Source organism: Eublepharis macularius, chromosome 5, assembly GCF_028583425.1.
Source record: "Eublepharis macularius isolate TG4126 chromosome 5, MPM_Emac_v1.0, whole genome shotgun sequence".
In the NCBI taxonomy this organism is placed as follows: domain Eukaryota; kingdom Metazoa; phylum Chordata; class Lepidosauria; order Squamata; family Eublepharidae; genus Eublepharis; species Eublepharis macularius.
Genome location: NC_072794.1, coordinates 102,925,821 through 102,939,400, shown reverse-complemented (window position 1 = coordinate 102,939,400; position 13,580 = coordinate 102,925,821). Strand labels below are relative to the sequence as shown.

Below are 13,580 nucleotides of genomic sequence, written 5' to 3'. Positions count from 1 at the left end.
CCATGCTTCCACTCCATGATTACTGGGCAATGAAGATTTTAATCCCTGCTAGTGGTGATGCTTTATTTTGGATTAAATTCGAATGTTAAAGGAGCAGGAAATAAGGAGGCCCAACAAAATGAAAACACATCACATCACCAAATCCACTTTTTTGTTGTTGAACAACTGGCTTGTGCCTTTGTTGTAGGGGAAATATCGCCAGGCTTCTAAAAGCTCCTTCTTGTGTTTACAGTGCGGGTGGCCCAGTTCCGATTGCTAAATTCCTAGCGGATAACACTGCAGCGAGGGGGCGCCGTTCTCTGAGCAGAATGATGTTCCGCCTCTAAATTGAAAGTGCTTGTTCAATAGTGCTCACCGTAGGGAGGCTTTTGAACGCCCAACCTTGCCTGGCGGAAGGCAAGCCCGGGGGATGGAGCACCCACGAAAGGAGTCACTTCAGTCATAACTTTTCCCTTCCATCTAAGCGCCCAGCACTGCAATTGCCTTGCAGTGATCGGGGGCCCTGCATTCCGCTCCGAACGGCAGACACCAAACGCGGACCTAGGCTGGGACCCGGGAGCGGGAAGTGTTCGCATACCGCCCCCCGCCCATGCCAATGTGGCGCTTTCTCGCGTAGCGCAGCACACCTGGACAGCCGGTTAGAACGTTTCGCTCGCTCGGCAGAAGCGGAGCCCCTTCCCGGGTCGGCATGGCGTCAGGTAGGAAGCGGCGTTCACCGTTTGAGACAAAGGCACTCGGGGCTCGTTCCCCATCCCACTTTTGATTCCTCTCCATCTACAGTTGCCCCTTTCCTCTTGATTTTGCTTGTTTCTTCTCTCGCGCTAGAAATGCACCCCTACGAACTTTAAAGGCACAGGAGAGGGGCAGCTGGTTGCACTGGCGAGAAGAGCCCGGTAAAGGGCCCCGGTCCCCTTGGCAGTGTCGCACGCAACCGCCCTTGTTCGGGTCTCCATTGCAGAGAAAGGGCTGGGGGAGAGGCGGTGGGCTGGCAGGAAGAGATGTGTGCAAAGCGGATGCAGCGAGCCGAGGCTTCTCCGCTCCGTTCCTCTTTCTCTGCCCTGGGTCGAGATCTTCGAACTTTAGCACAGCAACCAAAAATTTCGTTTGAAGCCAGTCAGGATGACTGACATTAAGGGGATATGATTTTGCAGCGCAGATACACCGGCGTCGGGCAGTTTGCTGCCCGTGATCGCTACTTGCAGATAACAATAATTAACCAGGGACTGTCCGCAACTTGCTACAGCGGCCCTTCAGTCCACGGCCGGCGCCATTTCCCCGATACAGCCAAGCTCCCTTCTCCGCTGGCCTGCAGGGTTGGGAGAGGCCGAGGTTAGCCTTTCTTCCCGAAATCCAAACTTCCCCTAAAGGTAAATTCCACCCTCCGCTCCCTGCTAAAGCAGCTGTGGTCACGAATCTTCAAGCCAAACGGTTGCGCAATTGCCGCGGCGCAAACTTTTCCGCAAGTGAGGAAAAGACAGAACCTGACCCATATTCAAGTTGCCAGGATTTGATTCCAAGCGACGCGCCGCGGGTACCACGCCCTGATCGCAGGCTCCGCCTCCCCGCCGCCTCGGCCCTGCGCAGCATCTCGGAAGCAGCTGCCGAGCCACCAGGCCTGCGTAGGAGCCGCCTATTCTTTCACAAGCTGGCATATTAGTTTGCAATCAGGTTGCTCTAAAGCACGGAAGGGGGCGGAGGGTCAGCCTGCCTGGCTCAGAGAGCCCCATAAACAAAGAGCGACTCCTTCGGGTGTGATGCGCTCTGCTTTGGAAATGCGGAACTTCCGGTAGAGATGAAAGGGGGGGGGCTATCAGAGAAGCTCTCACCCCCCTCCGGGAATCTTTACGGCCTGATCGAGGAAGAACCCGTTGTTTCCCACGGCTCTTACTAGCGGACCCCCTTACCCGCCAGATATATTCGGTGTAATTGAATGAAAAGTAATGCAGTCCTTTTTCTTCTAAAGACAGACTATGGCTGCTTCCACACACTTTGGATAATCCACTTTCAGTACTCTTTCGTGAACATTTGGGAACTGCTTTCCCATGTGTGGAACAAAAAATCCACTTCCAAAGGATTGCTAAAGTGCATTGAAAGTGCATTATTCAATGGCCACAGCTCAGTTGAAAGAACCCCATAGGTGGTTTCATGCTACTACCCAAAAACTACAGATCGGCTCAAGTTTCTTGCCCTGTGGGGAGAGAGGCGTAGTCACGATCTGCTTGCGTGCGGATTCAATTGCTGTCCAGAGCTGACAGCAGCCTGGAATTTTCCATTTTTTCCAAGGAGTGGGAGGGAGCAATGTTATTTCATGCAAGGCGTGTGATTCCGCCTACCCTGCGCGCATTCGGGTTTTCTGGAACAAGGAGGTCGCATTCACGTCGAACATGAGGGACGCTGAGATCGCTAGATCGCTAAGGGTGGCTCGCCGACCTGTGCAGCTTTCTCTTATGCTTTTTTATGGGGAGTAAACTGCGCTGGTTACGGTGACGCTCCCCCTCCCGCTCAGAAGCGCAGTCCTGGCGTCTCCTGCAAGAACAGCCGCTTAGCGATCGGGGCGCCCAAGCGGAGCTCGGCTTTAGGAGGCACCCGCGGTCTGCTGCGGGGAACTTTCGCCCGTCCCGGGGGCGGGCGGCGGCGGCGGCGGCGGCGCTTTCCATCAATCAGCCGCGAGGGCCCACCTCCGGCTCCGCCTTTTTCTGGAGTCTGATCGCCGCCGCGCCGGTTGTGAGTCTTCAGCAGCGCATCGCGAGGGAACAAGATGTCGTCCAGCATCGCGCCTCCCAAGGGTGGCTCCCCGCTGAGGAAGAGGGCCAGTCTGCAGGCTCCCACCCCAGGAGGTGAGCGTAGCGGGGTCAGGCGGGAAGCAGCCTTGCCAGTGCCCCCCCCCCTTGGATGCTGGAGCCAGGGCGAGGGAAGTGGAGGGTACGGAAACCCCCGTGCTCCGTGGACTCCCCGTCTCTACCGCGCGCTGTTGGCGTTTCCTACGCTTTTGAGAAGGTGTTTGCTCTTTTGTTGGTCCGCTGGTTCGTTATTGTAAGAGTCCTTCGGGGGCCGCAAGGGAAGTAGAAGAAAAACTGCTTTATTTTGAAGTACATCAAAGGAGCTTCGGCGTTTGTCTGCCTGCAGAGCTTGGAAACCTAGTTTGACCGGTAGAGTAGGGACATGGGGATCCAAATGCTTTGGATTTGGGAGAGGTGCTGACTTGATGATATCGAGGCTTTACTTTGTTGTTACTATTGGTATGGCTGCCTTTTTCCTGAACACCGGAGACTCTGCTGTTTTAGCCTTCAGCGAAAGGTTTTTAGGATGCTGGGTTTAAAGGTGCTGTTAGTGCAGGTGATTGAGTTAGCACTGGGGAGGGGGCGTTGTGCACGCAGCACTGGAGGCATTGGGAGGATTGATGGAGGGGGTTGCCTAATTGCATCTCATCCCACACCTGGCATGCTAGCTGGTGCGAAGACACGTGGCTCCTCCCTCTCCCAGCCAGATGCTGAAGCAGAAGCAAAGGCACTTAGATCCTGCAGGGCAAGTTGGCAACCGCCATACATTCCATGTGCAACTTAGTCATTATCTGGAAAGGAAAAACCTAAATCTGCTTTCCTGAATTTTTTAAAAAAACTGGGCTTACTGTAAGTCCGAGACACCAACAGTCAGTTCAGAAATCTCTTTTGGATTCCAGGTCTTCGCTTTGAAACACTAAAGCAGTATTGCCTGCTGAATATGTGTTAAGGATGTTTCTGTCCTGAGGAGCAATCACAGGTAGTTTCTGTTCATGGAGTAATTCTTTCAAGAAATTAAGCACAGCCTCTTATTTATGTATTTATTTTGTCTTACCCTGTCCAACCTCTTTAGCTCTATACTGGTTGTGTAAGATAGTTAAAAGGCAGGGAGTCTGCTGGTCTTAGTTGTTGAATATTTTGCCTCATGTAGTGTGTGTCTTTTGTGGAAAGCATGAAAGGCTTTACACACTTCAAAAATAATCTTCATTTATGGGTATGTCCGCAGTGTGTAGTGATACAGGAACTGCAGTCACATAGTGGGCATATGGTGTTTGCTGAAGCAGACTGCTGCTCCATCTTTCTCCCATCCTTACAAGCTCCTGTTCTTCATTTGGTGCTGAGATACCGAAGTAATTGGAATATAAAAACAAATCTAATGTATGCACATACTGTACTTGTCTGTGCTATGTAGGCTGGTTGATAACTTGTTAATGGATGTGGGAGGTATGTATTTTTGAGACTGGACATCATGCTAATGATAAATGCCCTGTATGTGGACTGAATGGCCTGATTTAAAGTGTGTTAATTTCTGCACGTTATCCACCTTCCCTCCCCCCTTTAGTCTAACAGATTGCCTGGGGAACATAAGCAGTGTTTCATTGAGTCTAGAAATGGGAACACTGAATTGGGATTTCAGTATTGCAGTGCTACACGGTAGTGTTTTATCCACATTGTTACCAAAATGTGCTTTCCCAGTATCCCAGTTTCATTTGTCCCAAGTTGCATTCAGGCTGGTGGCCTGTGGTGATTAACGTAATAGTTGGGCAGTTGCTTTTGATTGCTCTTCTGAATCTATTCTTGCCCCACCTGTTTCTCACCATGAGGTTTGCATCGATGGGGAGAGGTACCTGTAAGGGAGGGAATGGCTTTGGGCTCTTTTTTCTGTCTCTTTCCCCTTTCCATCGCTGTAATGGACAATAACTGATCCCTGGGCTGTTGAATGTCGTCTTGCTTCTTAAACATTCTGTTAAACAAGAAGATTAGAGAGAAAGCTTCAGTGTGTCCTACTTGCTAATGTAATGGTTTACTGCATGCAGGGAAGAGGGCTTTTAGTAGGGAAACACTTCGAAAATATAAGCCCCTCTCCACCTGTACACCAGAGTCCAAAATTGTATCATATCATTCTATGCAATAATAAAAAATTCCACCTTGAGAAAGGCGAACTATAAGTTCTTCAGCATGTTACCCCACCTGTCTGCTAAACAGATTTTGACAGTAATCTTCTGCATGTGAGCTAATAAAGGGCAGTTCCTTGGTTTTGAGGTGTGGAGAAGAATTCTCACATTTTTAACCCCAGACGTTGTAAATCACTACTCTGAAAAATAACATGCCTGTATCTGCTCTGCAGAACATGCTCATAGACTGCAGGTATTGAGAGAATGACATCAGTTAATATCACACTGCAGTGGGAGGCAAAACACAGTGAAGAGCCTAATGAGAGTCATGCTGGGCCGACTGGGATGTCAGAGTAGGCCTTTTTACAAGGCAGTGGCCAATTTTGAAGCAAAATCCCAGGCAGGATTTCAGTTTCTTCCTAATTTTTACCTTCTGTATAGTAAAATACTGTTACAGCTCTGATATATTCCCTCTGCGAGGCAGAAGTAATGCAAAAGCTGAATATCTTGTGTGCAGGATTGCTGTGCGAGGCCTCAGTTTGATAAGAGAACCACAATTGGGCTTGCTGGTAACTGGGAAAAAAATGTTTTCTGAAGTTTCATAAAGGTTAGAGAAATCTGTAGTGGAAAGAGTGAAAAAGATAAAAGGGGTAGCAGCTTTTAGTAGCCTTGAGCAGCTTTGGTTCCCCTCTGTGCTTATTATTTTATGACCCTACAACCCAGGGTCCCCATTTGTTCAGTTCTCCCAGTAATTGCTAAAAACTCTACACCTTGGAAACATCTTATATGCACCCTGAGGAAAAATGTGCATTTACTTGCACTCTGATTGCACAGTTTCGGTTTCCTCACTGAATTTGGAGTCAAATTTGGAGATGCTTTTTGTTCACAGTAGCTGCAGTTATTTGATTATATAACAGTCTGTAGAGCAGAATCTGCAGCTGCTGTGATTGTTCTAGCGCTCAGATTCTTTATCTGCTCATCACTGTAAGTAAATCACGCTCACTTGACTGGAGCTGGTGCATTTTGGAGCATCTTAGGCAATTGTTCTGCCCTTGATTCGTTCAGGAGCACACACAGCTGGGCAAAAGATGGCATCCAGCTCTTCTGAGTCTTCCTCTGTAACCACGAGTCAGCTTTCCTCTCCTTTGTTAAATGACCCACCTTTGTCGCTCAGGGCTGTGAGAAACTGGAGCACTGTGCAAGTACAGGGGATTTGTTATTACTTTTTAAATAAGTAAAACAAGGAGTTAAGCCATGGTCTTTTTTTTTAATCTAGGAAAAACCATAACAAAACAAACATTTAAAACAATTTCATTTCTAATAATTTCATATTAGAAAAGTAGAGAGATCTCTTAACCAGCAAAGTTTGGGTTTGAAATGGTGGTTGAAGATACGTTTAGTAGTTGTAAGGTTCATGTTGGTAATTTAGGAGGGGGGTAGCCACAATATCTTCTGTCAATGCAATTTTTAAAAAATAATAATAATATTGATTTGGGAAATTACTAAAGGTATGATCTTATTTACTGCATGGCCCCCATTGGAAGAAATCGTTAAAAACAGAATGATCATACTGTGTGACCTATACCTTGTTTCTCAAATGCAGATATTTCAGCAGTGTAGGAGCCAGGGGGTGCTTCATTATCTACAGACACATCCAGATAATAACCTCTAGCTGTGGGAGAAAAGCCCTGAAGCACCGGAGGTGGGACTCTGCAGCTGTGTGAAGTGGCAGCTGGGAAAGATGCAACCAGTAGGGGCAGGAAATTAGTTGAGACCCTAACAGTTGAATCAGTAGAGATACCATTGGGTAAAAGGGGGCGGGGTGGTTAGGCATTGTGAAGGGCAGGAGCAGAGACTGATGAAGGTTTTGGAGTTCCAAGCAAAAGGTTCCTACGATTAGGGATGGTGGTGCAGCAGTCAGGGAATGTTAGGTAGTGGAGAAAAGAGGTATTTAAACACTGGGGTTTTTTGACACATGGAGGGATATTTTAAAGACAGTTTTAAAATTATGCTATTTGTATGACTGCAGTACGAGAGAGAATGCCTAGGCCGTTTAGGTATTGACTTTACAAATCAAACCACATTTCCTCTAGGATTTAGCTCAAGGGTCTCTGGTTTGTATAGTCATATTAATTCACATTTTAATGTTTTGTGAGTGGATTTTCATGTTTTTTCTCCTCCCTTTTAAAATATAGTTGTATCCTTGCAGGATAACTTGTAGAGCTGCTACTATTAGTTCAATTGGTTTGTTTTCTTTTTAATTTCTAATTTCTGTGTTGAGTTATATTTAAATAAATGCTTATTTTGTGGGAGTAGCAACATGACTAGCCCAAGCTTGTCAAGATTTGGAAGCTAAGCAGCGTTGGCCTTGGTTAGTACCTGGATGGAAAACCATCTACCAAGGAAAACGGGTTGTTATGTAGAGGAAAGCAATGGCAAACCACTTCTGCTCATCTCTTACCTTGAAAACCCCATCATCCTGGGTTCACCATGAGTTGGTTGTGACTTGATGGCTCATCATCATTATTATTATTATTGTGGGAGTAATTCAGCTTCCCAACAGACTGGAGAAAACAATCCTCTGAGGTACATGATAGCATGTAGTATAAGCCAGATACTGAATAGCTGCTTGAAAGAGGAATTTCCCTTGGCATATAGCAACAACACACACCCAGCACTCTCGGTAAGAAATGAAACAACTTCATCATCTCACATTGATCATCAGATTGAATTTTGCCAGTCCTATTCATTTAGGTAAACCTACCTCTTTGCATAATTCATTCAGGTGGTATGATACAGATTTTTATCTGTTACAGGATCCTGCCAGCAATGTAGTAGAGTTTCTAAAAATAATCTAATTCCATTTTTGCTGAATTCACTTTCTGTTCTTCATGACACCTTACAGCATTCACTGGCACATTTTTTGTTGTTGTTAAATGAAGTAGCCCGTTGTGGTGCGTGCTCATTTGGCCCTCATCAATATCAAGGTTGGACAGGTAGGGCGACACTGCTGTTTGGGAGATGGTGAGGCACTGGACTCCCTCTCAACTCAGATGCTATTCCTTTCCTGCAGTGATGTCTGATCACAGATCCCGGTGTAGAATCCTACTTTTGGGCCAGATCTTGCATGATGGGCAGACATCATATTGGTGAACTGCCATCTGTGTAAAAAAAAATATATGAGGAGCTATTTAAAGGAAAAGATAGCTGTTTGGAAAATGTGGCAGCTGCTGTAGTCTGTTGCACTTCTGGATTTATCAGCATCATTTCATACTGTGGAACCCTGCCGCCTTATAGAGATGTTTGGAGGTATAAACAGGGATTAAGGGATATGCTTTAGACTGGTTTAAGCCATTCCTTATGGGCAGGTCTCAGAGGGTTGCTGTTGGAGACCAGTTGTCTTCTGTGAGGGACTTGGTCTGTGGGGTTCCACAAGGCTTAGTCTTATCCTGCATGCTATTTAGTCCCTGTGTAAAAGGCCTTAGAGGAAATTATTTGAGGTTTTGGAGTATGCTATCATCAATATGCTGATGACACCCAAATTTACATTTCTCTATGTGAGTTGCCTGTTGGGGCTCTAGAGGTACTCTAGTGCTTTGCTGCTGTGGTTAAATAGCTACAGGTGAACACGCTGAATCTTGACAAGTTGAAGGTAATGTTGGTTGGGAACACCGAGATCTTGAAGAACGTGCTTCCATTTTTGATGGAGTCCAGAGCATAGTGTGATACCTGATCCGGCACTACTGCTGGAAAAACAAGTTAATGTATGCACTTGCAAAAATGCACTCTTCTTGCTTCTTTTAGCCCAGAAGATGGCCCCCTATCGAGACTAGGCTATTGTGGAACATTCTGAAAGGTCTGCTCTTAAAATTATCTTGGATACTTCAGTTGATACAGAATGCCGCAGCTCAGTTACAGTTGAGTGCTGGGTGAACATGCATGTCACACTCATTCTGCAATTGCTCCATTGGTTATCAATGTTATGGGTTCAATTCAAGGTATTGGAAGCTCTTAGTGATCTTGGACACTTGTATTGCAGGATTGCCTCTTCCACTATGCTATGCTTCAACAGCTTCATTCATCTGAGTTGAGTCTTCTGAAGGTACCACCTTAGGCACCATCTTACAAAAGAGCAAGATTGGCAACTGCCCATTCACATGCATTCTCTGTTGTGGCTCTCACCTTGTCAGACAGCCTGGTTGAGGAGGTCAGGAAGCCCCTCTCCTCCAATCTTGTTATTTCACAGAATGTACAAGACAGAATTGTTCAAGAGGGTGCTTTTACAAAGGGATTAGAAGTATTGTATAATGGAACAGCTCAGGAAGTTGCTTTTGTTAAGGCAATAGAGTTGTAGTCTTTTGCAGTGCTTACTGTATGTATTTAAAAAGATGCAAGTGCATGACTGCATTTTGGCATATGGGAAAAGCTGTTGTAGACTTTTTGAGAAAACCAGTGGTTCTCATTTTAATTTTTATTTACTGATTTATATTAACTTCAAGGATTCAATTTTTCAATTTTTTTGTAACTACCTAACAGCCTTCATTAATGACAGCCAAAATTATGTTTTCAAGAGATTAATAATAACAACAACAACAACATTTAATTTATATACTGCCCTTCAGGACAACTTAATACCACACTCAGAGCTGTTTACAAAGTGTGTTATTTTTATCCTCAGGACAATCACCCTGGGAGGTGGGTGGGGCTGAGAGAGCTCTAGAGAGCTGTGACTGACCCAAAGTCAGCCAGCTGGCTTCAAGTGGAGGAGTGAGGAATAAAACCCAGTTCTCCAGATCAGAGTCCCACGCTCTTAATCATTACACCAAACTGGCTTTAAAAAGTAGTTATCAAAAAGCTGTAGCTTTACAAAATCTGGGAAATTACTAAAATGCCCAAACTGAATTATTTTATAGGCAATTTGAAGGGTAGATAGGCTATCATGGTAAAACTTGCTATTATGTTTGAAACATGGAGAAGGTTTTGACAAGTCCATCTCTTTCTGAATGGCACTTTAACTCCTGGCAGACAAGGATGTACTGCTTTAGATTTTGCTTAATTTTGTGGCGTATCAAGCACAAGTCATGAAATTTCAGCCCTCTAGTGTGAAGATCTTGTCTTGGTTTTGTTGTGGAATGAAAGATGCCAAGTGGCTGCAGAAAAGACTAGTAGAGATTCTGGTATCCATAGCATAGATACTTTGCCGGTGATCTTGTCATTTGCTCAAGCAGGTAATCAAGTTACAGGGGTCTAATGTTTGAGTGAGGGAGTTACGTTCCTCATTACTCGTTCTGATTGCTGTCCATTGTATTTGTCCTACCAGCTTATTCAGTGTACCTCTGTCAAGGCAATTGCCTGCAAACAGGATTTTTTAGATGCTGCTGTCAGCCTGAAATCTTTTCTACAGGCCTGGCTACCCTAGTACAGAATATAGTGCTGGCAATAAAGCAGGCCTATGCAAATACAATCTCTTGGTGCACACCTGTCCTGCTCTGTATCCAAACCACAGAAAAGACGCATATTTTACTTAAAGTAAGGATAATTGTGCAACATATTTGAGGTGCCTTACTACATTGTGGATTGTATTACTTAAAGACCAAAGTGTTTTTCATGCTTACTTGTATCCTTTACAAATGATGTCTGTGCCACTCTTCAAGTAATAGTGTCCTAAAAAGTCTACATATAATCCCCCTCCCCACCGTTGAGGTATAGAGTTACCCTTGGCATTAGTGTTACTCTAAAAAACATAAATTAGGTTAACTATGCCAGATTAAAATGCTAATTGCAAATAGTTCAAAGAGTTGATCTCAGCCACTATTTTATTCCTGTCTCCCCGGTCTCCTCCTTCCATCTCTTCTGGACTTGGCTCACTTGGTGCCAAAGCTTGATCATTAATTCCTAAAGATGGTTTTGCTCAGCTGTTTGTTGGGTGTTGGATCCAGTTCATTTTCTGTCAGACAATAAGAGCTTAAGATCCATGGTTGGGTATTGTAGCCAGGCGGCTTGACAGCCAAAGGGTGAGAGATTTCCGGGTGGGGCTCTGCAGCCTGCTGACTGGCCGTCTTTGAAGATGAGTCTGGGTAATGAAATGCCTGTCATGGTTGCCCCTGAGGCCCTTCATCTCTGTGACTGCAGAGTCTGGGACAGCCTCTTCCATTATATGGAAGCAGGAGGGGACAGCTGCTTTTCCTGGGTCATCCTTTGTTCTTCACTAATCAGCAGGCTGCAGGTCTTGGAAACAAAAGCTCATTGCCAGCCTCTACCAACACTGGCATATCCACGCCTCTAGCTGACCATACAATGCAGCCTCAGTTCCTTCTTAACCTGTCCTACTTTGAACCTCGATTTAGGGGCCAGTCTGAGATTGGACTTCATATATTTGTACAATGCTAACAGTGGAATGTGTCTTGATTTAAACTGTGGGAGGTAGGGACTCCTAGAGGCTAGAACTAGCTGGCCACCAGTGTTCAGTGGTTGATGCAAGAGGAACTGGGGGGAAGGATTTGGCCCCCTGAGTTCTAGCAAGAGTTGGATTTAGTGTTTCGGGGGGGGGGAAGGCCCTTGTGAGTTGACTTCTGACTGAAAGTTTTTGGGAAGGGGCAAGATTGGACTACTGGTGGTTCTTTCCAGAAAAAGAGAAAAGAACGTCTACACTGGAGCTTAGAGGCCAGTTTCTTTCTGAGGCTCACCCTCTTCTGACGTGGTGTGTGGTGCTGTTGGAAGTCTTGATGTGAGGGCTGATCCCTGTTGCTGCTTTTCTGGAATTGGCAGCTGTGACTGGCGTCAGGGGTTAGCTCCTCCTCAGTCAGCGGCCAGGAGTTAGCTCTGCTGCCTGGCCACTGTTGGCTTTTCTCCCGTCTGTGCCTCTGCCTGTCTCCCTTGGAAGAGGCTGTAATTTTTTTTTGTCTCCTCCCTCCCCCCCATTGTAGCAGTGGTTGGTACAGCCCAAGCCGGCTCTGGAGCTGGAATCTTGTGGGACTGCAGCTCGCAGAGAGGAGGTTGTGAAACACCGGCAGTGGCGGCAGCAGAAACAGCGAGAGCAGAAACCTCTTTCTAATCAGTCCTTGATAGCCTCCTTGCTGGCGCACTGCTAGCTCAAGTGTCCCCTGAGGACTTCCTGCTCCTTCCTCGGGTAGATGGCGAAGGGATGCTTCTTGCGTAGACTGTCAGCTTCTTGCTTTCCAGGTAGCAAAGACAGAGGCTTGGTGAGGCCCTAACGCTGCCAGCTTTGTAAGTATTTGGAAATCTTTTTTCTTTTCGTTCTCCTGGGGCTTGAGTTACAGCTGCTTCTTTTAGTTAAAGAGTTATGAGGGGCTCGCTGGGTAGTTCTTTTGTCATGTTTAGGGGGTTGGAGTGGAAATATTGTCTTCGTGGATTTAAAGCCTTCTGCATGAGCTGGATGCGTGAAAGTCCTTGCAAGAGGCTGGCCACCATGGGCTGCTGTAGCACAAAAATACCCTAAAGTTAGAGTGGGGGGATTGGCAAGTTCTATTGGTATTTGTGTGTGCCATGTTCGCATTTGAGGTCTTTGCTGGGGAGGAGGGAACTGTTTAGTCAAGGGAAGCAGAGGCTTTCTGAGACATTGTGCTGTCACCTCTGGCAGCCAGCTGCTTGCGAGGAAAGGGGTCTTCTGTTTGCCCTCGTCAGCAGATGCTGGAGGGGTTGCATGGAGGCAAATGGTATGGATGGCAGCTTCTTGTTTAGCTGTTCTGCTTCCTATCATGTTATAGGTTATATTGAAAGAGTGATGGTTTCTAGTGATGGGAAGGTGCCTGGAAGCTTGTGGCCGGGGGGGGGGGGATGGGCAATTCTGTCTCCTTCCTTCATCCTCCATTCTATTTCTGAGCTTCAGAGGCAGGAGGCTTCTAATGAGAGCAGTCTGTAAAACATGTATTTAATACATACTCAACATTATAAACTACACTTATTATTACAGAAAGATGCAAAAGAAATAATATATCTCCAACTTTTCATGAAACAAGCATGTTAAAAAGTGCTTTATACATTTGATACTTAAGAGAATGTTACTGTTTGGATGAGGGTACAATATTACATTTAAAGACAAGTTTATAAAGCTTCCTATTTTTCCCCTGAGTACTCTGTTGCCATATTTATAGAATGCTATTTTTTCTTGTGATGCTGAAATAGGTGTTTTTGTAATCCTCAGTGAAATATGACAGTTTAGAAAGTTTTCCATTTTTTAGCCACCAAAGAAGTGCCATTTAACTATTGCTGCTGCTTGTAATTGTTTTCCCAGTGTATAGAGACAGCCTCAAGGATTGCTGCTTGCTTGAGTGAAAAAAAAGGATGTGAGGCACTCAAAAGTCAAATCGTAACACCTAAATACCTCTTGCTAAAAAGATGTTAACTTAAGTGTAACCCCACAACATGTGCTTATGAGATGTCAGCTACCTTATAGCATCATCATGCCTCTGAATTAGTCACATTTCTGTGTTTGTGTGAGGCATGAGATACCAAAGGTCAGTTGTTCTAAAAGAGCAGTGAAAGATGTACATGTGACTGACCCAGCATCCATAGCTACACATTCTTTGAAGAAAAGGCCTATGTAAAGCTAGGGGCTGGCTGACTGAGTGACGGTATAGTAGGGTCCTTGTGCACTAAGAGCAGTAGAAATAAAAACAGAGTCGGGCTGGCTTGGGAAGCATTGTAGAAAGGGCCTGTCTTCATT

General features: G+C 45.7%; 2 protein-coding genes across 7 annotated transcripts in view; one reads left to right on the top strand and one right to left on the bottom strand.

Moving 5' to 3' along the window:
* The window catches only part of GNAT2 (G protein subunit alpha transducin 2), a 49,443-nt gene extending 47,921 nt beyond the window's left edge, over window positions 1-1,522 (bottom strand). For 2 of the 3 annotated variants that reach the window (XM_054979330.1, XM_054979331.1), the window contains exon 1: window positions 627-1,470. In XM_054979330.1, coding sequence (XP_054835305.1) covers window positions 627-774 — 148 coding nt within the window. In that variant the 5' untranslated portion in view covers window positions 775-1,470. The other variant, XM_054979332.1, reaches the window with a different exon arrangement.
* Window positions 369-13,580, top strand: part of AMPD2 (adenosine monophosphate deaminase 2) — a 47,402-nt gene continuing 34,190 nt past the window's right edge. For 2 of the 4 annotated variants that reach the window (XM_054979327.1, XM_054979325.1), the window contains exon 1: window positions 2,733-2,837. In XM_054979327.1, coding sequence (XP_054835302.1) covers window positions 2,759-2,837 — 79 coding nt within the window. In that variant the 5' untranslated portion in view covers window positions 2,733-2,758. Of the gene's footprint in view, window positions 699-2,732; window positions 2,838-11,887; window positions 12,122-13,580 lie in introns of those variants that run through there. The other 2 variants (XM_054979326.1, XM_054979329.1) reach the window with 2 other exon arrangements.